The sequence below is a fragment of the Pelobates fuscus genome, chromosome 5, assembly GCF_036172605.1.
Source record: "Pelobates fuscus isolate aPelFus1 chromosome 5, aPelFus1.pri, whole genome shotgun sequence".
Classification (NCBI taxonomy): domain Eukaryota; kingdom Metazoa; phylum Chordata; class Amphibia; order Anura; family Pelobatidae; genus Pelobates; species Pelobates fuscus.
Window position 1 is genome coordinate 272,333,056 of NC_086321.1, and position 25,695 is coordinate 272,358,750.

The 25,695-nt window shown below is 43.9% G+C and overlaps 1 protein-coding gene across 2 annotated transcripts in view; it reads left to right on the forward strand.

Annotated features, from left to right (window-relative positions):
- The window catches only part of HSDL2 (hydroxysteroid dehydrogenase like 2), a 139,887-nt gene extending 114,609 nt beyond the window's left edge, over positions 1-25,278 (forward strand). For both annotated transcript variants that reach the window (XM_063455303.1, XM_063455304.1), the window contains exons 6-12: positions 2,927-3,030; positions 3,987-4,085; positions 8,594-8,788; positions 15,815-15,886; positions 22,030-22,158; positions 23,778-23,906; positions 24,872-25,278. In XM_063455303.1, coding sequence (XP_063311373.1) covers positions 2,927-3,030; positions 3,987-4,085; positions 8,594-8,788; positions 15,815-15,886; positions 22,030-22,158; positions 23,778-23,906; positions 24,872-24,984 — 841 coding nt within the window. In that variant the 3' untranslated portion in view covers positions 24,985-25,278. The remainder of the gene's footprint in view (positions 1-2,926; positions 3,031-3,986; positions 4,086-8,593; positions 8,789-15,814; positions 15,887-22,029; positions 22,159-23,777; positions 23,907-24,871) is intronic.
- Positions 25,279-25,695: the final 417 nt, after the last annotated feature.

Genomic DNA, 25,695 nt, shown 5'->3' on the forward strand with positions numbered 1-25,695 from the left:
TAGACTTGCAATATGTAGTTCTTTTGTAAAAGCAGACATGTGCATTGAGCATCTGCCCATTAAAAAAAAAAAAAAAAAAATACACACACACTACATTAACCTGGACATTCACTGACAGTATACACATTGACTTGAGTCCTTCCCATACAAGAATATTGCACAAACTACCCCATATTAGGCTTCTCCCTCTTCCATAAACTTCACCTCTCTCCCTCTACCAAACCTCTTTTTTTTTTCTCTCCCACACTCCTAGAAAGGTTTATCCTTCTAATCCCACTTGTCCATTTTTCTCTTACTCCACCTCCTGTCCCTTTGGTCTTACCATGCTGTGCCTGCTGTCTGTCCCTGCCTTCACAGCAGACTTCTCCCTGCTTCCCACACTGCTTGTTCTGTGTGAGGAGGGGGCGGGGCTAAGGTGTCACACTGAGTACAGGGAGTGGAAGTGCTGCTCGGTCAGCATTGAATGAGTGAGTGTGGGTCCCTGCTGCCTGCCTGCTTACCATGCAGTAAGTACTGTTTAGTTAAATTCTGTGGGCTGGCTGGGGAGATCTGATCTCCCCAGCCAGCCCATGAAAGCTGCAGACATTGAATTGTGTCGGCTGCCAGGGCGCCCCTGTTGCCATGGCGCCCTGTGCGACCGCACAGCTCGCACACCCCTAAGGCCGGCCCTGGGCACAGGCTATAGACACCAGAACCACTACATTATGCTGTAGTGCTTCTGGTGACTATAGTATCCATTTAATGTGAGGTAAATTAGAGATTAGTGCCACTAATAATATATTGGATTGCCTACTTACCACCAGATGAGGACAAGAGGATGATGATGGGCTCAGTCTGGCTCCACTGGTGTAGAAGAGGCTCTCTGGAGACTGTTTTTAACAGTGCTCACAATAATGAACAAACATGAAGCAGCTCCATTTTTTAGGGCCCCTTACACAGCTCAAGGTCTGGGCCCCTCAGGGGACATACGCCTACAATCTCCACCCATAAATCCACCTACATGGCCCATCCATGAGTTGGGGATCCTTACCCTCCCCTCCCCTCCCCTAGTGGTCCTTGCTCCCCCCTCCCCTACTGGTCCTTACCTTTCCCTCCCCTAGTGGTCCTTACTGCCCCCTCCCCTCCCCTAGTGGTCCTTACCTTCCCCTCCCTCTAGTGGTCCTTACTTCCCCCTCTCCTCCCCTAGTGGTCCTTACCCTCCCCTCCCCTAGTGGTCCTTGCTACCCCCTCCCCTCCCCTACTGGTTCTTACCTTTCCCTCCCCTAGTGGTCCTTACTCCCCCCTCCCCTCCCCTAGTGGTCCTTACTCCCCCCTCCCCTCCCCTAGTGGTCCTTACTCCCCCCTCCCCTCCCCTAGTGGTCCTTACTCCCCCCTCCCCTCCCCTAGTGGTCCTTACTCCCCCCTCCCCTCCCCTAGTGGTCCTTACTCCCCCCCTCTCCCTCCCTCCCCTAGTGGTCCTTATCCCCCCTCCCTCCCCTAGTGGTCCTTATCCCCCCTCCCTCCCCTAGTGGTCCTTATCCCCCCCTCCCTCCCATAGTGGTCCTTATCCCCCCTCCCTCCCATAGTGGTCCTTATCCCCCCTCCCTCCCATAGTGGTCCTTATCCCCCCCCTCCCTCCCATAGTGGTCCTTATCCCCCCCCTCCCTCCCATAGTGGTCCTTATCCCCCCCCTCCCTCCCATAGTGGTCCTTATCCCCCCCCTCCCTCCCATAGTGGTCCTTATCCCCCCCCTCCCTCCCATAGTGGTCCTTATCCCCCCTCCCTCCCATAGTGGTCCTTATCCCCCCCCCTCCCTCCCATAGTGGTCCTTATCCCCCCCTGCCTCCCATAGTGGTCCTTATCCCCCCCTCCCTCCCATAGTGGTCCTTATCCCCCCCCTCCCTCCCATAGTGGTCCTTATCCCCCCCTCCCTCCCATAGTGGTCCTTATCCCCCCCCTCCCTCCCATAGTGGTCCTTATCCCCCCCATCCCTCCCCTAGTCGTCCTTATACCCCCCCCCCTCCCCTAGTGGTCCTTATACCCCCCTCCCTCCCCTCCCTAGTGGTCCTTATCCCCCCCCCTCTCTCCCTCCCTCCCTCCCCTAGTGGTCCTTACCCTCCCCTCCTGCCCATGTAGCGTGGCCGGGCGGCGCGGAACGCAGGACAGGAACCTCTGTTTCCTGTACCCGGCCGCCGGCGGAATGACAGGAAGTGCTCAGAGTGATCACTTCCTGTCATTCCGCTGGCGGCCGGGTACAGGAAACAGAGGTTCCTGTCCCGCGCCGCCCGGCCACGCTACATGGAGAGACCGGCAGGAGGGAGCGCTCTGCGCTTCCCTTCTGCCGGTCACTCAAACCGGCCGCCCTCCATGCAGCAGTGCTGCGCCGCCTGAGGCTTGTAAAAGCGCTCAGGCGGGGACAGGGATCCGGCGCCCCCTGATAAGTTGCGCCCTAGGCGGCTGCCTAGGTCGCCTTACAGGTGGCGCTGGCCCTGCGTGTACGTGAGTTGCTGGAGAGGCAGACAGTGTTAGTGTGAAGGGTCTCGGCACTATTCATGGCGATGCCTCCCAAGAGACTCTCCAGGCCCTGAAGCGTGCGGTAGGCTCTGGTTTGTGTTTCCGTTCGGCTAGCTGTGGGGGCAAAATGAAAGGCATATAGCGATGCTGCTTGCCCCTCTGAACCTGACTGTGTGTGTGTGTGTGGTGGTTTTATTAGGCTCAGGCCGGCAGATATCATCAAGATTAGATATATAGTTGAGGAGCTGTGAGAAATGGTGTCTAGTCAGGACAGTTGGCAAGCCCTGCCCCCAGGAACATATCTATTATATGTTTAGTTTTTATATGCTGGTTGATTGGTGGAATATTAAGTGTAATTGATTTTCATGTTCTGTTTGAATAAAATTCTGTGTATGGAATTTAGAACACTGCTTTCTTTTTGTTAATTCTTAAGGTCAAAAATATGCATCCCTCATTTAAAGAAGAGTAAGGTGGCCCATATTCTGAATCTCAGCCCTCCATTAAACCTGAACCCAATCTGGTTCAAGAATCACTGTGGTAAGTATTAACATCTGTTAACAGTACATCACTCTGTTTTTGTTTGTTTTTTTGTAATATTTCTAGAGCAACTGAAAAAGAGATTAAATAAACCTATTAAACATGTGAGCATTGTGTGCTAGCTCTAATCGCTTTAGAAAACACTTGCTGAAGGTGAGTTTAGATTCTGGTATAAAAGCAATACAAACACTAAAGACGGGCTAACTTTATAGGGGCACTCTAAGCACCATAACCACTGTGCATTAGTAGGCTGTAAGCAGCATCCTGCAGAGTCAAAAGGTTTTAAAGAGCTTTGACCAAAATCAAGGGTCACCATGGTACTTGCAGCCCAGCCCAGGATTTCTGTAATGTCTTAGCTATATTACCGGTAGCTTTATCCATATTTGGACGATCGTGATAGACTGCACTTGTATTTTTATTTTATTTTTTATTTAATTACTCGCTCGTATGCTACGTTTGTTAAAATTACCACCTTATTTTGCAATTCAGTTTTCAGTTTGCTACAATTAGGAGTTTTGTGAATAATCCTGCTGTGCTGGGTGAGAGCAGAAATATTGGATTTAAGACGTCTATGCTCTCTGTAACGACTATTCCCAGTAATGATCAATACTAGTGTTTCACGCTTTTAACCCCTTAAGGACCGAACTTCTGGAATCAAAGGGAATCATGACATGTCACACACGTCATGTGTCCTTAAGGGGTTAAAAAAAAAGGGTCCTGAACGGCTGCTTATAAAATAAAAAAATAAAAGGTTCTCTGTCTTGAGTGGCTACTCAAAAATACTTTTCACAAGAGTCTCTATACTGATATCTTTAGGTGGAAGTTTGCATGCTGCAACACAATTGTGTTTGAGTTCAGTTACTTGGCTGCCATTTTAAAAGCAATGAATATATAATGTAATTATCAGAGGAAGAGCATAAATTTGACGATTTGTTTTTTGTGTTATTTTGTGTCAGCGTACACCATTGCAAAGTATGGGATGTCCATGTGTGTCTTGGGAATGTCTGAAGAATTCAGGGGAGAAATTGCTGTCAATGCTTTATGGCCAAAAACAGGTGAATCTTCTTTGCAAATGTGTTTCCTTTGTAAAGGCATAAGAGGTTATGGCCTAATCATTTTACTGTGCTACTCATTGTCCTTCAACATTTTGATTTAAGATTGTGCTAATTGTGTTATGCTCTTGACTACCTTTTTAATGGAAGGCAAACCCCAATTCAAGCAAAGCGTAATTACTCTAAAAGGTGCGTGATGTGTTTTTTTCCCCCCCAACCTTTCTTGGATTCAACCATGCAATATAATAATGTTCATAGGGAGCAGCCTTTGCTTTTAAATACTTTTACATTTTGTATTGAAATGCAAAGGGACATTACATAGACAGTGACACGATAACCTTTACAGGTTATTGTAGTGCTTCTTGGGCATATAGCCTGTATCGGAGCAGTGTTAACGCAGTTTTTTCTGAAAAAATATTGTATTTACGCTGCTGCCTATCACCACCTCTACTGGATGTGAATCAGACAGTCTCTAGATGGACTTGTGTTTGGTCCTGGACCAATTTTCAGCATCTCCAGCAGACCCCAGGTAAGTTGTCAAACAATTTGCAATCAATTTGACTTCCTACCCTGGAAGGGTACAAGGGCACCCCTGACACCATTACTATTAAAGCGGGCTGTATTGGTTATGTTGCATGAAGGGTTCCTTGAACCATTATTTAGACAGTGTTATACTTCATGATGCAGTATATTGCTATCGTAATAGCGAGATATAGACAATTAACAAATTAGACAGCTCTTTCATTTTAACACTAGAAGTCAGTGCCGGAACTACCATCGATGCAGCCGGTGCAACTATACCGGGGCCCGCTCATTCAGGGGGCCCATTGGGTGGTATTATTTCTTTATTCCTGAGCAGGGACATTCCTGTTTACAGGGACATTGCAGTATCTGCCGGCTGGGAGGAAGTGATAAACAGCGATCATTTTCTCCCAACTTCACACAGAGTTCTTCGTGAGAGGGAGGCGGAGACAGCACAGACAGGCAGTATAGGGTGAGAGTAACCTCACACTCCCATTCAGCTCAGGTAGTAGCAGGACCACAAGCAACCACCCTCCTGGACACACAAGGTAAGCTAACAGCTGCAAATGGTTCCTTCTGGAGCAATCTGTTATTCAGCTGTTTTCTATGTTGGACCTTATGTGGGTACATCATGGAAGGCAGACAGGTTTCATCAGCCCCTTGTCCACTACTAGCCTCTCTTTGCCAACAAAAACTGCTAGGTAGAAAAACCTACATGTTTTGTGCCACCCTGGGAAGTTTGGGCTTCCATACAGAAAACCTAGCGCTAAATGCATGGACCAAAGCAGGGATACTTAGAGTTAAACAAGTTCTCACTGCAGAAGGGATATGTTCCTTCCCGGATTTACAGGCTAAATTTGCACTCCAAAACAATGAACTTTTCAAGTACCTGCGGATAATGCATATTGTGGCCACCTTAAACCATCAACGCCACGAATGTCCCAGCTCCAAGGCTTTGGGCGGTTGTCTATGGGTACTCCTAAGGGGAGAGGGGGCAAACCCCTTTCAGTCTGTTATAAGGCGATCCTGCTCGCTTCCCAGCCAGGTAAACGGTCATATATGCGCCAATTTGAGGTGGAACTAAATAGTACTGTGGAGATGCCACATTGGCACAAAGCAATGCGTTTAGTTAAACAATCAACACACTGCATATCCCACATAGAGGCGGCACATAAAATTTGGCTTAAGTAGTACCTGACCCCGGTGAAACTGGCACATTTATACCCAGGCACGTCGCCAATGTGCTGGAGGTGTGGTAAAGGCAGGGGGTCCCTTAGTCACATCTTCTGGTACTGTACAAAGCTGGAAGATTTCCGGGCCCAAATCTATTTACTTATACGAGAGGTCTCCCTGCCAAAAGATCCTGGGGTGACGTTACTGCACATATACCCCGAGGTGGTTACACAATCCGCATCATGGCTCATTACCCATATTCTTCTAGCAGCAAAAAACATGATAGCTACCCTTAGTAAAAATGCACAGGCACCCACAGTGGAGAGTGTTGGGAAACTGGTTTCTAAAACAAACACTACGAGGAAATTTCGTATAGGCTTGCAGAGCAGAGCCACAGATTTGAGTCGGACTGGGGCGGTTGGAGAATGGCTGAATAGATTCCAACTGACTAAGTGAGGGAACGATGGCCAGGCTTATGAGAGGTAGCATCCAAAAATTACATGCCCTATAAGAGGTATAGCTACCTATAAATACCACCACAATACTCAAAGGAGCAAATATAGAGCTGTTTTGGGAAGGGAGAAATGTCTTTATTTCCCACCTTAATTTCTTTGTTTAATTCTATACTGTTATTCATTATGTTATGATGTACAGGTATATGTGTTGACTCAGGAAAACTAGCAACAGATGTAGTTCATAGGGTTCCCAGACAAAACTATCGCTCTATTCTAAACTGTATGAAGGTGTAATGTAAACATAATAGCTGTCACTACTCATGTTACAAATGTAAAGTGTGTACTGGTATGTGATCTCGTGTATGGTTAAACATGCACGGTCACTTCTGTATCATGTACTTGTACTGTTCTGTTATGCTATGTACGACAACGGAAAAAACAATAAAATGCATCCATGGAAAAAAAAGTCATATTTAAGATGGCCAAATAAGAAAAATAGGCTTGCCTTGAAACACTGACACAACAACTACAAAAGCTTGGAAGAAGGTCCTATGGGTTGATGAATCAAAATGTTAAATCTTCCTTTCAACACAGAGATTTTGTACAGAATTGAGTAGGTAAAGGATGGTTCCTCATTGTAAGACACCAACTTTCAAACATGGATCCTTGATGGTTTGGTGCTCTTTTGCTTGATCCAGAGTCAGTAAATTACACAGAGAGTAGCAACCTAAACCACAAAAAGACTACCATAACATGTTTCTACACCATGCATTACTCTCTGGTATACATCTAGTTGGTCCAGGGTTTGGACTACCGATCCAAAACCTACATGCCGTGTATGTCAGAACTAACTGGTAAACTTCAAATCATGGAATGGCCAGCACAGTCTCCAGATTTGAAACAAAGCAGACTGGTTTGGGAGGAACTGGGCTGAATTATGCAAGCAGTGCACCGCATATCTGGAAAATTCTCCAAAAGTATTGAGAAGAACTGTCTGAACAAGATTGCAGTAGGAGTACGTGAATTGTGTTCAGCTGTTATAGCTGCAAAAGGTGGCTACTTAGAGTAGTCAAAAATTTTGATTACATTATTTAAATTTTATTTTTTATATCCAATTGTTTTTGTTCTTTGCTTTAATATCCGAGTGCAATGAGACATTAAAGTGCATACATTTCAATAATAATTGGGGGGAAATGGAGTTGTTTCTAAAACATTTGACTAGTAGTTTGAGTATGTTAATGTGTTTATATGATGTAAAATAACAGATAAATCGTATCTTGTAATACCTTTCTTATTGGATTAACAGAATAAAAAAGGTATTACAAGATATAAATTGTATCTATTATCTTACGAATGCATTACTGGACTAATACGGCTACAATATCTTTACAATTATTTTTTTTTATAATATATGTAAAGGCAAAACAAAAGGTATGTCCGAGAAATATATATTACATTTCTTAGCTAGTCAATACCTTAATGTTGCACTTGTGTATGTCAAAAGGGAGGTTTGTAGGAAACACTGCAGTATACTCTTAAAGGCCGTGTTTAATTGCAGAATAACGGTAATCGTCCTGTGTTTTCTTACATGAAATATGGAAAGCAGATGTAAGAATATAATGGGGTACCAGCACCAGAAGAGCTTATTGATCTAATTACACAGGGATTGCCACTGCTAGCTATTTTTTATTGTTGCAGTTGCTCTTTGTAGCTAGGATCATCCCATATAGATAAACAAACAAAATCATTAACCTCTGCAAATCTAGAAGCAGCTGTGGTTTTTAAAAAGTTTTTTGAATAAGAAAGAAGTTACTAACCAGGATAGGGCTTTGCTGCTCTAGCTTGCCATGGTTTGTACTTTAATGGATAGCTAGGGAAACTAGTATTGTATACCTGTGCTAGATCACAGAATGTGAGAAAATGAAGCCGACAACTTGACTGAATTAGATCCTGTAGATGTCAATTATAGCTACATTTACGTTGCCAGTATAAATATGTTTTAGTTTCGGCCACTTCTTTTCAAGATGAAGTCGTGTTCAATGCTGGCACTTCTTCACTAATTATCTGCTCGAGTTCTATTCCTGCTATAATTTTACAAATGTTGCTTTTTCCTCTTCTAGGAAGAAAGTCAGGTCCAGGCACTCATGATTTTTCAAAAAGCAGATTTATCTGAACAAGAGAGCAACGTTTTGCCCTGCACAGAGGCCTTTGTCAAGCTTGAGAGATCCGGAGTGCCTGGACCTGACTTTCTTCCTATCTGCCAAACTTGGATTTGCCAACCCTAAGCCTGGAGCACCTGGATAAGTATGCGAGAGTGCAGTATCTGGTTCTATTTCTAGAATTCTTTTCCTCTTCTGACAGCTATACATACAGCGGCTATGGAAATGCTGGGTGGTTCCGATGCAGCGAAGCAGTGCAGAACGACTGACATTATGGCTGATGCTGCATATTCTATTCTCACAAAGCCAAAGGATTACACTGGAAATTTTATCATCGACGAGGAACTGTTGAAGCAGGAAGGAATCAAGGATTTTGATTTCTATTCCATTTCTCCAGGTATTGTATGCATTTTCATCTTTGTAATGTGATCATAAAGATTTAGGTTGTCCAATTGCTTCTTTAAAGTTTAAATGTGTAAAAACTTATTTTAGTGGAGGTTTTTTTTCGGTTGTTTTTTGACACCTTCGCAGTTTGATGAAGCATTATCTTGGAAAAAGAGTAAAATGGAAATCTCTCTGCTTCTCTCCAGTGATTATTGTATCCAGGGAGAACACCTGCATAATATGAAACCTTTAGATTCGTGGCTCGTGTCTCATAGGAACTATAATAATCCCAAAAGCACTTGTCATTAAAATTGTAGATTATGCTAGCTTTAGTGTACCTATAATCTTAATTTTATTAATGACAGGAGGCGAGTATTTGCTTAAGTCTCTCTTTACTAGAACTCCACAGCAGCACAGAAAAACAACCAATCAGAAAAAAGTTAGGTACTATAAAACTCCCCTCCCCATGCATCATTTCCTCTTTCAAGCTGCGACAAAACAGAATAAAAGGCAGAGAACATCATGGGGAAGAAACGAAGTCCTAGATACGATGAATATAATGATGTCCACCATCCAAGTGTAACCGTCGAACTAGATCGTGTAGATGGACTGTAAACTGAAACGAGAGAAAAACAGAATCGAACAGGTTGATTATCCAATTAAATGTACTCCGAATAAACATGTAGGTACCCAATGTAGCAACCAAATTAACCTAATATGTAAATATCCCAACCCTATTTATGGAAAAAAACACAGACCTAAGGAACAAGCGACAAGTATCAGAGACAACAAACAGAGTTGCATACGTACCTGATAATCTAACTATAACATTAAACAAGGGAGGGACAAGAATGGGTGGGAAATACTCGCCTCCTGTCATTAATAAAATTAAGATTATAGGTACACTAAAGCTAGCATAATCTACAATTTTATAACATGACAGGAGGCTTCGTATTTGCTGTTTCAAAGCTCAGTTCACCAATCCAACGCTGTTTGTGTCGCTGGTATTTATTCCAGGAAGTATAAGAGTAATCCCAATTGGACATTCCAAATACGATAAAGGACAGCCGACGGGACAAAGAAGATGCCAACCGACGAAGTATCTCAAATACGGAAAAGGCACCCTCCGTCGGTAGATCCATTGTACGTGGTGTAGCAACCTGTTTCCTAGAAGGTGGTCCATGAGCTGGCAAGCTGACCTATTAGCCACATTCCTGTAGTTGTATAACTTCAAAATCCGAACTGAACTTGAGTGGAGGAACGGTGGTCGACTATTCTGGGAATAGGGAATCCCAGAAATCTTCAAAGGGATGGGAAGTGCAAACAGGAACGCAGATTTCCATCCTGAAATGCCCTCGTCCAAGAGTGAAAGGTGTCTGTGTAGGAGTCGGGGTATACCAGGTACCACCATAAGGTCCCGTAGGTCTCCTCGGCGATAGTTGAAAAGTAGGGTAGCGCAAATCCAACAAAATGGCTCCTGTGAGGAATAACTAGAGTATAGACGGAGGGTCCTCCATCTCCGAACCCTGATCACCAGGTATGCGTTTCGAGGAGACGGGGCAGTCCTGCCATCTTATCCCAAGATCTGAGGACCGGGGAGGTCAAGACGAAACGGGGTTTTCCGGTCTTACCATGTGAACCATACGTACGGCTTTTTACCTTCAGAGCGGGTAATAGGCCCTCCTTAATCCTGTTACCCGAGCAAGGCAGAGCCCGTTTGCTCTATGAAGGTCCCCGTATCTCCTGCCACCTAAATATGGGAGAAACTGTCTGAGCCGTTGTTCACAATGGTCTCGATACCCAAAAACAGAAAGCAATCCTCTGCTTTTTATGGTGCAGAATATACCCAAACCTGCACTCACATAATACCTGAGTTCCATCCGATAGCCGTACCATCTCCAGGAATGTGTATAAATAAGTGGGAGTCACCCCTCGTTATACCACTGTGAGAATATCCCTCCATTACAGGAGATAGACTAGAGGGATCCAGTCTACCTATGGATATCTTGCATGACCAGGCAGTCCTCTATATCGAAATCAGTATCACGGACGTCAGAACTACTTGAATGCAGGAGGGACGCCCCTCCATGTAGTCATCGGTGTGTTGCACAGGTACAAGTCTGTGTGATGAACAAATGGATGGCACCGTAGAGCGGCGAGTGTATGAGAGAGCCGCGCTCTCTACTAATGTGATCAAATATCGTGCCAACGTCCGGCTGATAGCCTGAGCGGGCCGCACCCATAAATAACCAAACAGTAGAGTCTGCATCCGTGACCGTTCCTCTCTATGAGAATGCTTCCTCCAAACATGACCCCTGTATCCAGCTCAGTCTCTGGCTGAGGTTGAGGGAGGGCTGCGCCCACATATAACAAATCAGTGTCCGGTAACGTATCTGAGAGGGGTTCGCTCTCTATCCCAGAAGATAAAATATTCTCGGATCGAAGTGATGGAGGGTCGCACCCTCCTGTGATCCAAGTTAGAGTCCCTAGAGACTCAGGGTGACCAACTATAGGGTACACCAAATACGAGTATCAGCATAAGGCTGAGGGTAATCTACGGGAAAACTATCAACTGACCGTCCGGATCCCGTGCGCGCGCGCGGGGTCCAGGCGGATAGTCGGTAGTCTGAGGAAAGCTGGAGACGTTCTCCGCAATCCACGAGCACCCGGGAGGTCGGAGGAGGTCAAGTCAGGCCTCTCGACGACCCGAGCGAAAGGAAGTCACGAAAACGAAAAAGACAACAATAACGTAGATACGAGTAAAAACGCAAATTCGATCTCAGCTAGAAGGCAAAAGGCAGGCCGGAAGGCAAGACAAGTAGGCCCCACTGAACAGGGCCAGGAGTTAACCTTACGCAGGAATAACTACCGATAGCCATATGGATACCGGGAGGCAGATACGGAGTTAGCTGATAAAGACAAGGAAAAAAAACACCGCGTTCTCCTGTAGGTGTCTGAGTACCGGTCCTTGCCTGTGTAAAATTCTCCTTGGAGATGTGCCGTCGCCGGTCAGGCGCAAACCGCGGATGTGTGTCCGGGGTCTTTATAGGAAAAAACTTGCCCTTCAGGTCTGAGGTTTAGGGCCTTCACCCTACCTACCATATCCAGATGGCCGTATATTGGCGTCCTCTTGGACAGTATGGCAATGGTGCTTGTCCGGACACCTGCCCATTTCCATGTCACTGGTGGGCACTGGTTTCTCCTCCGTGATATATCCCCAGGCCCGCGGCCAAAAGGGGTTCGGCACCAATAGAGCAGGCCCAGCAGGCCAAACTAACGGGCACAGAATAGATGGTCAAGCAAATAGGCACCGACATAGTAGGCCATTCAAATAGGCACCGACATAGGAGGCCAATAAAAGGAGGCACCGGCATAGCAGGCCGTTCTTATGGGCACAGACATAGCAGGCCGTTCTTATGGGCACAGACATAGCAGGCCGTTCTTATGGGCACAGACATAGCAGGCCGTTCTTATGGGCACAGACATAGCAGGCCGTTCTTATGGGCACAGACATAGCAGGCCGTTCTTATGGGCACAGACATAGCAGGCCGTTCTTATGGGCACAGACATAGCAGGCCGTTCTTATGGGCACAGACATAGCAGGCCGTTCTTATGGGCACAGACATAGCAGGCCGTTCTTATGGGCACAGACATAGCAGGCCGTTCTTATGGGCACAGACATAGCAGGCCGTTCTTATGGGCACAGACATAGCAGGCCGTTCTTATGGGCACAGACATAGCAGGCCGTTCTTATAGGCACAGACATAGCAGGCCGTTCTTGTGGGTACAGACATAGCAGGCCGTTCTTATGGGCACAGACATAGCAGGCCGTTCTTATGGGCACAGACATAGCAGGCCGTTCTTATGGGCACAGACATAGCAGGCCGTTCTTATGGGCACAGACATAGCAGGCCAATCTTATGGGCACAGACATAGCAGGCCAATCTTATGGGCACAGACATAGCAGGCCAATCTTATGGGCACAGACATAGCAGGCCAATCTTATGGGCACAGACATAGCAGGCCAATCTTATGGGCACAGACATAGCAGGCCAATCAATGGGGCACAGACATAGCAGGCCAATCAATGGGTTGTGTATTGCCATAATGTTATTAATAACATGTATTTATATATAGCGCCTTCCAATTTCGCAGCGCTTTACAGTGGGCATTGAATGAGGAACGAGGACCTCTGAGATCGGGTAGAGGTCCCCAAAATGGTAGATCCACAGGGCATCCTGTGACCTAGGAGCCTTAGCCAATCAACCCTCTTTGACAGCAAAATGCTGCGTGAGTAACTTGAAACCGGGACCGGCAGTCCCTAAACGCCCAGCAGGTAAATAGTGGTATTCCATCTGTATAGGGTATAAGGGGAAGTTGTACCAGTGACTATCACGTCCATGAATGTAAGATACACTAGCGATACCGCCCTTGAACTGCGAATAGGCATATGTTCACACAGATCTGTTTGAAATTCCTCAGCATTCTATAGCCACCATCATCATACCACTTGAAGGGTATTGTAACCATGGACTCATCCCGGAGTAGGGGATAGACCATAACCCTCAATGAGCACCCCCAATGACCTGACAAGATTGCACAGAATCAGCGCAGACTGGTCTCTCATATCAGTCTGAGTCAGAGCCAGGTCTGTTAGCTTATATATACGCCATGGACAGATAATGTATCTCAGGGAGTCCCATCTGAGGGCCAAAATCAGGACCAGAAAAAATATCTACTGAGAGGGATATGAAGCCTGGAGTTAATTGACACAGCATACACCCTGTGCAGAGCCTGTATAACCGAGTTCATATAAACCTGTAACTCACAGAAATCTGTGATTTACCCTGACAGAGAACGCACAGTAGACAGCAATATGCACTGCCCGCAAAACTCTCAGTAAAACACATTGCCGTTAAATCTCACAGTAATCTGTGATGTACCTGTCAGGAGAACTAAATCTTGAAGCACACTGGCAGGAAAACTAAATCTGTGACATACCCTGTCAGTAGAGCACACCGCAAAAGTGTAAACTTAAACTGTGATACACACTGTCAGAAAAAAACAACAGCAGTCTGTGGAATACACTGTCGGCAGAGAAAGCACAGAATCTGTGATATAGCCTTGTCAGCAGGATTCACAGCAATTAGGAATATAAAGTCAATAAAACCCACAGCAGTCTATATGAAGTCTGCTATCTAAAAGGTAAAAGGATGAGCTATACATGTAAGAACACACAATGTATATAAAAATGTGGACTATAGAAACATAAAGATTTAAACACAAGTCCTAAGGTGGAATGGTACAGAAAACGTTTCCCATAATAACTAAAAATGCCCCGTGTGGTTTGCAGACTCTGCCAGATAGGGGGAGACCAATTAAGCTGATCCGCGCTCAAATCAGCATTGACACGTGGCAGAAGTTGCATGGAAATATAATTTACTAGAGCAACCAGTATGCTACTGTGCCAACTATAGTCCTGAAATAAAAACAATATACAACATTAGGGGAAGTGAAAGCAAACCTGATAGTACTCCGCCGGCCAGCAGGGCGACAAAAAACGAGAACCGATCACCGCGGGACGGAGGAGGGGTCGCGGGAAGGCGCACTCTCCTCCACCCGGTCGGCTGCCCGCGGCTCTGAGAGGGGGCTTTGTGCGGCGGCGGCCACGTGGCGCGCGGGGCGGCCATGTGGGAGAGCGGAGCGGTCGCCGGTAGATACAAAGGTTTTCGGGGAAATCAGGAGACCGCCAGAGGCTATCCTCCTGACAACCCCGACGCAGTACATACAGCCCGCAGATAGGAAAGGCGGGAGAAAAGGAGTGGGGTAGCGAGGGGAGGGGGAGGAAAGAGATAGGAAGGAATCCCCAAGAAAAAAAAAAAAAAAAAACTCACACCCCCTACAGAAAAGGAAAAGGTCTCCCCAAAGAGACAGGGGGAGCAACAATCTGAAGGAAAAGGATCTCAAATAAAATCAAAATATCTATATACTATACAACCTACATAAGCAGGAAGAAGTAAACATATATAGCATAAATATACAGAAGTAGATAAAAGATGTCAAATATCAATTAAAAACAGTATAACAAAAACGTAAATACACTAAGATAGCAAATATTAATCCCAAAAAATCAAAATAAAACCCAAAGCCACCAACTAGAAGCAGGAGGCAGTGGTACTCTGACCTGTACTGTCTGCAGAGCAGCAAAGAAAGAGGAAATGATGCATGGGGAGGGGAGTTTTATAGTACCTAACTTTTTTCTGATTGGTTGTTTTTCTGTGCTGCTGTGGAGTTCTAGTAAAGAGAGACTTAAGCAAATACGAAGCCTCCTGTCATGTTATAAAATTTATTCTGTGTCTAAACTAAGCATTACAAATGAGAAAGTCGCATATCAGACCATCAATCTTTCCATAGGCTGTGCAATTTACACTAGGGATAACGAATAATGAATACCCCTCTAATTACATATAGATTGAGCATAATTAAAACTTGTGAATTATCATATCCAAACCAAAGCAATAGCTCTCGGTAATACAAACCATTTAACTTAAATCAACTATGAAATGTTATACACCTACAAGAACATGGATTTCACCACCTTGGATACATTATGTCTGTCAAATAGTTTTTAACAAATCCTCCTGATTTGATTGTTTTCTGCCTGAATCCATGTTCCATTTGTATGAGTTTGGCTTTTTGGGTTTTGTTTTGTGTTCCTTTTTGTCGTTGGATCTTGGCCTACCCATTCAAATGCTATAGAAACTCAAGCAGGAAACCACACCTAGGTTATATGGTTTGATAATAGAAATAAACTAAAATGTGCTTGCTCCCAAAAAGGAACCAATTAGGACATTTCATTCTTTTAAAAAAGTAAGTAAGAATTGTTTAGTCTCAAAAAATCTTGTTTTTTCAGAAAAGATTTTCATTGGTTGTCCTTAATGTCTTTTTTTCTAAGATTTCACAAAGTAGCATCATGTAGTCTCACACTCTATAATGAATAATAATGAATTCCAATATGTGCAATTATTTCCCACTGTAGGCCATCCTTTACTTCCAGATTTCTTCTTGGATGAGAGTCCAGAGGTTGTGACCAGTAAACTAGAAGGGCAGGGTAAGTGATAATTGTTACACACGAATGTTTAGAACTGATCTTGTATGAGAGTAAATAGAGAGAAAAAGTCTGTTCCCATTGCCTATATTAGGTTCACATAAACAGTGTAAAAACTGAACTATACTTTAATCATTGGGTAAGAGACACCAATCTGGAAAAAGAAACTCGGCTGTAGCTGTCTAACTAGACAGTAAGTCAATAGTGGCAGCTAGGGTAGAGGGCATGAAGAGAAAAAAATAATATAATAAAGAATAATGGTAAAGGGGTGTACAAAATACAGAGGAAAAGGATAGATAGTAAACAAAACCCTCACAAATTGTGAGGGATAAAACTGAAAAGTGTGCTGAGACAATTCCCACCAGTTAGCCACAGTAAGCTAACGATGAGAAGCCCACACAATGTCTTTAGATAATATTGTTAGATTCCTGTGTATCGACAGGGATATACACTGTAGCGTGTCCCAGGTAGTAGAATTAAGATAGTGTCATGAACTGTGCTCGTGTCAATGTATCAGGAATTAAGATACAGTACGCGTTTTTGCGTAGTTCAACTAAAGAGGGATACTGCTACAGAAAAAGTACATCAGGATTTATTCCTATCACAGCGAGTGATCATGTAGTGAAAGTTGTATGCGGTGGAGTATGTGTCCAACAAGGCATACAGATAGCTAAGTCCGTACTAAAGCATCATACTGGATTTATACCTGAATAGCAGATGTAACTGCTCGAAATAACTATACCACGTAATGCCGTAATTAGCTGGTAAGCGGAGTATACAGGGTCTAGAAACTTCTGGCTAGAGATAGTAAGAAAGGGTACCTTCGAGGGTACCTGGTATAGGAAAGGTAGATAAAAAAGTATATAAGGGGCGGGGCCGGGCCGGCCGGACGCCATTGTCATGAGCTCCTGCTCCATTCCGACAAAAGGGCAACCAATATCGCCACAGACTGCCTAAAAACGTAAAGCCCCATCAGAACTGTACCGAGGAAGGCACCAGCTTACCCCCGATACCCGACACTCACCGCAAACCAGGCCAGCAGAGAAGGCCTGAGCAAGGCCTACACAGAGAGACGGAAACCAAGCGGACCCGCTGTGGCCACCTAGACGAGGGGTGAACTGCGGCGCGCGGCCCTGCCCCCCCCCCTCGGCCAGTGGGGGTTAACACAGCCTCCAGGCGGAGGAGCTGGCCGCAACGGGAATTCCCACGCGGCCCGGATGCCGACCGCCTGCACTGGCACAGGCTGCGTGAAAATCAGCCAGCCAGCATCATTGGAAGTCGCCGCGGAGGGGCTGACACATCAGGCGCAAAGAGACACACACAGCGATTACCTTGACACTGACAAATACTCCACAAAGACGCTACTGCTGAGTCGGAGGAAGGAAGGTGGAGAAGGCAAAACGTGGGAGACAGATACTAAGAGATACTCACCAGGGGGAGCTGATCTGGACGGCCTGTGCGGAATTTGGCACTGATGAGTGCCGGACGGACCCCTCGGGATTGCTACTGGCCCGCAGGAAAAGTGAGTGCCCTAACCTCTGGGTCTGTGGGGTCCCCAGAGAGCTATGTCCCTGATGCCGCGAGCCCTGTGGGGCTGGACAACGCGGCCCTTCCGGCGGACCGGTGGCTGGGAGCGTGAGCACCGGCCCCAAGTGTGTGGCCGGCACCAGGAGAGACATTGGGACACGCGCTTCGCTGGGTCTGAGGCGGTGATGGGGAGGTGCAGGGAGTGAGTGGCACACGGACTCTAGGTGTGGGGGTTGAGTGGACTGATTCAGCTCCCGAGTGCCCACAGCACCGCGGAGGACTCGGGTGCTGGGCTGGAGTAGTCACGGGGGGGACAGATGGAGACTCGGGTGACACACTGCGACCGCGCCATGGGAGGCCCTCCTTGGACTGACATCAAAACTGGTCTTGCTCCCGTATTGACCTGCCTTTATTCTCATCCCATAATTTTTCATTTTTTCTTTTAAATGTTTATCTCTATCTGCCCTAATGAGCATTCTATACAAGACTGCCTGTTATTACTGAGTGCAACAGGACAGACTGTACAACAATGATGTTTAGCATGATTATAATGTGATTGCAGGACCTGCTCGCTAACCATTGCTTAAGCTATCTGGGCATATAGCTACAAGCTAACGCATTGCATAATAGATATCCACATGCATACACCTCAGCCAGGAAATGTAGGCACCCTTCATGCTATACACCAGTGTACTCTCTCAGTATCACAACTGCGATTTTTATTAGACACTTAGCTTTTGACTTAAAAGGACAGTACCAGAGTCTTTAATGTTATATTACGTGCCTACTAAACTGCATTGAAAACAGCATGTCATATTATATGTTACGTTAGTTTATATTACTGCCCCTAGCGGCCAGAGACTAATACCACTTACTACTGCATGCATAGTAAACAAGCAAGTACTGCACCTATCGACCATTTCATACTCAGTACCCGCATACAAAATGCACAACTATTACACATAATTCAGCTTCTTTGTTGTTAGTTTCAAAGCTATAGTTCTATAGGTTTTATCTGAAGCAAAAACTATTTTTATGCAGTTCATTGACCATTTCATACTAAGCACCTGCATATAACACGCCTAATTCGTACTCATAATTAAGCCTTTTTTTTTTTCTGGCAGTCTTCTGGATATAGTTTTTTCGGTTTTATCCGCAGCAAAAACTAATCTCGCAAACTTACTACATACTTAATTCATTTGCGTGCATGCTAATTTAATTACGTATAAGACTACTTGGACATAGGAATTGGCCAGATAACTAAATAGCATACATAATGCTTTATTATGCCTGTTAAACGCTTCTGTTTTATTTTATTGCATTATTCTCATCTGACTTATATGCCTCTGCGCAGGCAACCAAATGCTCCTTTTCGCAATTCAAAAAATGTCTGCCTACGCTCCGTTACGACTTTAATAAACATATTTAAAACAAAAAAAAAAGTATATAATGCTCGAGGGATGGCAGGCTACCGCCGTGATATATGGAAAAGCTATTCCTGCAGATTCAATCGCTGACTCCTATTGCTACCATGGTCGGTGTGTGTCCCTAAATGGTCATCACCTACCTCCCCGCTGCGGGTAAGTTATAACCAAAATGATGGAAAGTATAGGGGGGGGAGAGGTGACGAGAGACACAGCAGGCAGAGTCTGGTGAGTATAGTATTAGGAAATGTTGAATCGTCGCGCCCCGACGAGCGTTTCGCCTCACTTCAAAGGCTCATCAGGGGGAAATGATTTCCCGGCATGCTAGGGTTTAAAAAGGCCGCCCTTGAATCCAATTGGTCACTTGTTCGTTCACGGGGTATGGTGGCCGAGATGGCTGAAAAAGGTTAAGGAGAAGCCGACGTCAGTTTCTATTGTAAAGTGGCTGAACATCCGTGGTCCATACATAAGTGGACTCGAATTTATCGGCATGTCACACAATTAATGGGGTATCCAAATAAATAATAATAATAAATAAAAAATAAGGTGATGTTGTGGTGCCCCAATTATTTTCAAGAATGATTGGTAAGTTTAATATAATAGGAGATAATATAAATAATTGAACATTATCTGTCTTTTCATGATCTCACCAAAGGGAGATACAAGGACAGTATCAGTTGCTGTCCTGGAGTGGTACATAGTTCTTGCTGTTGTAATATAGTACAAATCAGCATGCGAAGATAGCTTAATTCATGTAACATTGTACATGTAAACAGAATCAAAATTAGATGGTGTCTGGTGACAAAGTGCGGACGCAAGGTATGCAAGTTAAAGGGGATGGTATAAATAGAAAACAACAGAATTTAAAAAGAAAATCAATCAAAAGAACCCTTCCCTGGCGTGTTGGAAGGCATCCTGGGATGACCATATTCATGGTTTAGAACACATCAATATTGTCTATTGTTGGACGATCAGGTCCCTTTGCGGAATTAGAGAAATCCTGTATAGAGTATTACAGGATATGTTAAGTGACATAGTGAAGAAATAGATATTATTGATGTATGAATGCTGTGTAAAGGGCCTAAAGGGGTCAAAGTCTTAAAGGAAAAAATCCACTGTGATTCTTTTCTGAGTAGGGTCTTGTTGAAATCGCCCTTCCTCGGATTTGGTAGTAGTTTTTCGATTGCCTGGAATCTTAAATTGTCAGGATTCCCATTGTGGAAATTGAGAATGTGTCTTGCAATAGGAGTAGAGGTGACGGTATTCTTAATAGATGTTATGTGCTGCAGAATCCTCCGTCTGAACTGTTGAAAGGTTTTGCCAATATATTGGGCTCCACATCTGCAGGTGATCAGATAGATCACTCTTGTAGAGCTGCAGTTGACTAGAGCGTTGGTCTCAATTTTGATCTTGGTTTGAGTTGACATGGTGAACTTTGAAGGAAAAATATATTGGCAAGCCTTACAGTGTCCACACTTATATGTCCCCTTTGTGTTCGATAGCCAATTGGATGGTGATGTGGAGGGTGCCAGATGGCTGTGGACCAGTTGGTCCTGTAGGTTGGTTGATCGCCGTGCTGTTAATGATGGGTATTTGGGTAGTATCTGTTGAAGTTCTGAGTTATGCAGTATCGGCCAGTTTTTCTTAAGAACTTGTGACATGGGACCCCAGCCTTGGTCGAATGTGGCAATACATCGTGGGGCCTTACTGTCTTCTTTTGGTTTAGAGAAGTGAAGGCTGGTATGTCTGTGATACTACATACCCTCTGGAAGGCACGTTTAAGGACGTTTACTATTGACTTACTGTCTAGTTAGACAGCTACAGCCGAGTTTCTTTTTCCAGATTGGTGTCTCTTACCCAATGATTAAAGTATAGTTCAGTTTTTACACTGTTTATGTGAACCTAATATAGGCAATGGGAACAGAATTTTTCTCTCTCTATTTACTCCCAATTCTCTGTGGGTTACCCCCGCTTTTCACTCTGTTCTCATGAGACCACCAAACTTTGACCTTGCGGCCATCTCTTATTAAAATGATCTTGTATGAGAGCGCTGAAATCGAATTCTAATGAATTACATGGTCAGTGTAAATTCATTTCTTGCTACAGTATAAAACATGTAGCCATTTGTAAAAGCATTTCATTATATTTGCGTTTTGTTGAATTGTTCACTTAACCAAAAGAGGAAAAAAAGACCACTTGCTTTTGAGGGCACATTTTGACAATTTGATCTTTATTTTCTCTACTGTATAGCTTTCAGAAATGTATACGTTTTACAGAAAATAGGCCTGCCTGCAAAATAAAAAAAAAACACACAAAACTTTTCAGCATATCATTATGGTATGTATAAAAAAAAAAAAAACTAAAAATCATCACCCGTGCGTGCGTGCGTGATGATGTAATGTCATGTGACTTACAACCCGAACCGTTGCCTAGTAACGGCAAACACTGTAAATGTGAGAGTTAAAATCATGCATGGAGGAAATGTTCCACTGTACTCAAAATGCCCATATTGAGGCAGATTCAATTAAGTCATTTATACGTAAATACAAAAAATAATTGTGTCTGAGATTCCACATTAAGACACTGATGTGAAGCTACTGCCAGGCGCTCAGTGTGTGATATATAGGCTAAATAGTGATGTAGCCTCACAATCCTCACATTTACAGTGTTTGCCGTTACTAGGCAACAGTTCGGGTTGTAAGTCACATGACATTACGTCATCACGCACGCACGGGTGGACGCACTCAGTGGTGTTCGACACAGGAAGGGTTGGATTAACGAGGTTACATGGTGATTGGGTAAGTTTAACATACTCTGAATATTGTATGATATATATTTCACTTGTTTTATTATGTGTGGTATCTTGATTAAGACCGCTTGACGGTCGAAACGTTGATTTACTTTTTTGCTCATGGTTTAATATAAGATTTGTTTCAAATCCAGTGAGCGCTCTCATTTTTTTCTGGTTACATATCTGAGCACTGAGAACGCACCCTGGTCAATTTTTTGAATGTGTTTGAAGTCATATGGGAAGAGTGCCAGAACTCTGGATTGTGTGTGTGTGTATATATATATATATATATATATATATATATATATAATCATTATCTCAAGAAAGTATTGGTATGTTAAGAGTTCTTTGAAAGTGAAAATATATGGCTACTTTGATATTGTCAATCTCTACTTGTTTCAAAGGTGGTGGAAAAGGACAGGCTTCATCCAAAGCCACAAGCAAGGTGGGAGAGACCTTTAAAGCAATTGAAAAGCTAATTGGTGAAGACACTGTGAACTCTACAAAAGGCGTATACCAGTTTGTAATCTCAGGTAGCATGTTTTGTCTTTTAGTTAACTGATGATGGTTGTACGTTAACACCTTTTTAGCCTATACACAGAACATTCAACTGTGGGTAAACAGAGAACCAAAAGCAAACTGCATCCAACATGTACTTATAATTTTAAAGGGCTTGGAATTCACCGACAAATAAGGGAAAATGGCAACTACAGCTTATCCGTCCTAGACAGTATAATTCCAAAGACAGGAACTGAGAACGGGGCTGGCTAACAAAAAGTGCTGTCACGGTTTAGCAAAAACATTTGTACTGGGGCGGGGGGGAGACCAACCTGAATTTAATTTAATCACCACCTCAATGAGACCTAAATTATAGTATCAACGTGGCAACCAATAATGCAGGCACCTGGGATCATCATTTAGGGGTAAACCATTCAAGAATGGTTGAACAGTGAAGAGTGGTGTGGTGCCAAAGTACTCCATAACCACTAAAGTGAGATGAACTGGTTGGGTTTATAATTTGCTTAGCTGTAGATTACAACATCAACTTTAGCCCATACAATGCAATACCCAGCATTTTATAATTCACAATATTCTGGAACTCCCACTTATTTAGTAGTATTTGTAAATTTATTTGAACCATGACAATAGCATTTTAAGATGGAAAAAACTTGCCATGGTACATTTTGACTTTTGATCCAAGTCAGTTCATGTGTACTCAAGCTAAATAATTCCCCAAAACTTATTGACCTTATTGTCAGTTCACTATTGACAGGATCTTCTGATTTAGCTGATGGTTCCCAATGGAAGCCACTGGAATTAGGTGTCTGAAATACTTAAAGGTACACTATAGTCACCAGAACAACTGCAGTTAATTGTATTTTTTCTGGTGTGTATAATCATTCCCCTCAGGCTTTTTGGTGTAAACACTGTATTTTCAGAGAAAAGGCAGTGTTTATATTACAGCTTAGTGATAACTCCACTGGCCACTCTTCAAATGGCTACTAGAGGTGATTCCTGGGGCAATGCTGCACAGTATGCAGCACTGCCATTCAGTGTCTCCACCGTCTGCATGGAAACTTCCTCATAGAGATGCACTGATTCAATGCATCTCTATGAGGTGATGCTGATTGGCCAGTGCTTTGTTTGGCTTGTGCTGGCTCTGCCCCGATCTGTCTAAATGACAAGCTCAGCCAATCCAATGCTTTACTATGAGAAAGCATTGTGATTTGCTCAGATCAACACTTCTGATGATGTCAGCTAAGCAGGCAGATCAGGTGCAGAGCCAGCAGCAGCAGACTGTAATAAAAGTAAGATTTTACTATATTTAGAGGTGCCAGGGGGCAAGATGGTGGTTTTAACACTATATAGGGTCAGGAATACATGTTCCTGTCCTTATTGTGTTCCTTTAACAAATGCTCAGGAAGGGTGTCATACTTCTCTCTGATATTCCCGGGGGAGGGGAGGGGGGGACCTAAAGGGCTAAAAATCAATATATCAGAATGATCTATGAGCTGATCTCTTTATGCTACTTGTCATTTTGACAATGAAATAAAGTTTGGTGGTTTTTTTGTTTTTTGGCAAAAAAATGTTTTCCATATTTTCTTTGTTTGTGCAGTACTGACATTTCTTACACCTTTATTCATACTCCTAGGGGCGGAAGAAGGGAAGTGGTTCTTGGACCTTAAAAATGATAAGGGTAAAGTTGGAGAAGGGGAGCCATCCTATAAAGCAGACGTGGTAATGAGCATGGACAGTGAGGACTTTGTCAAAATGTTTGCAGGTCTGTTTCTTATTGTGGGTTTTTATTTAATTTTATTATTTGAGTTGAGTATGCTTAAAGGAACACTATAGTGTTAGAAATGCAAAGCTGTATTCCCAACACCATCGAAACTCCTCTCCTCCCCCCCCCCCTCCCCCCTGTTCCCCCCTCTCCTCCCTATCCCCCACATCCCCAAGCGATGTAAAGGGTTAAATAACCCTTTAAACATTTAACGGATTCCAGCACTGATATCCCTCAATGCTGTCAGGCTCCTCCTCTGCTGACGTCAACCAATGGGAACCTGATGTAAATGAGTAACACTGTAATAAAGATGGGATGCATGTATGAGTCCAGAGTAGATTACTGCAATTCCAAAAAAGTAAAAAATATTCTCACAAATGTAAAAAATATTCTCACAAATACCTGATGCTACTTTCTGATGTGTAGCATTTACAGGAAAAAGAGATGGTATGAGAAACATCTGCTGGGTGCACTAGTTCTGCCCCAAGTTTAATGGAGTTACGTAAATTAAATGTGCTCTCCACACCCACTGATAAATAAATATCTGCCCAATACAGTTTGTACTTACCTTTTTTTCAGTGCCAAGGCTCCCTTGGCACTGCTTACCTCTCCTTCCCCCACAACATCATTATTATTATTATTATTATAATCGGCATTTATATAGCACCAACCTATTCCGCAGCGCTTTAAAATGAGACAATTACAAAATTACAGGAACAATAGGTGGATGAGGACCTTGCTCAAACGAGCTTACAATTATGGAGGAGGCCTGACATCCTCCGGCCTGGTACGATCCAATGCTTCTCATGGGCACTAAAGCATTGGGAATACAGGATTGTATTTCTAATACTTTAGTGTTCATTTAATAGAGGACAATTTATGTACCTTTGAGAAGTGTATAAACACAATCTGTTGGTGTAAAATTGTACATCTATTCCAAGCTATGTATTTTCTCTTTTCTGCAGGAAAGCTGAAGCCTACCTTAGCATTCATGAGTGGGAAGTTGAAGATCAAAGGAGACATCAGCCTGGCTATTAAACTTGAAAAACTTATGGGCCAAATGAATTCTAAATTATAACTCGCTCAAAAGCATTAAATGCGCCCATAACAAGCTATGCATTATGATCGGAGCCTGCCTACCTGGCGATACCCATAATCTATTCTAGATTTGCACTTCGTTACAAATAACACCAGTGCAACTGAATGTAACAAAAATAGAAATCTACTTTTGTATGTTTCTAAATATAATCTAGTGGCCAAATGGAAAAGCCAAATACAGCACATACGTGCATACCAATCATGTCAATCTAACACTGCATTGCTAACATTAGATTAAAACGTTTTGAAATAAACAAGGATTTTTTCTTTTTCACCATGTGTTTGTATTTATTTTATTTCTTTATATTTAAGATGCTAATACCGTATATACTCGAGTATAAGTTGAGTTTTTCGGCACATTTTTTGTGCTGAAAAAACCCCACTCGACTTATACTCGAGTCAATGTCTGTATTATGGCAACTTACATTGCCATAATACAGACCAGGACCGCCGGGCTCATTGCAAGCCCGGCGGTCCTGTTGGGGGCTGGCAGGAAGCTGTAACTTACCTTCACAGTAGCTCCTGTCAGCTCCCTTCTCTCTCCTCCGGTCAGCTCCCCACTGCAAGTCTCGCGAGAGCCGCGGGGTCAGAGCGTTGCCACGGGTTACCGTGGCAACGCTCCGCGCGGCAGTCACACCGCGAGATTTACAATGGGGAGCTGCACGGACCGGAGGAGAGAGAAGGGAGCTGA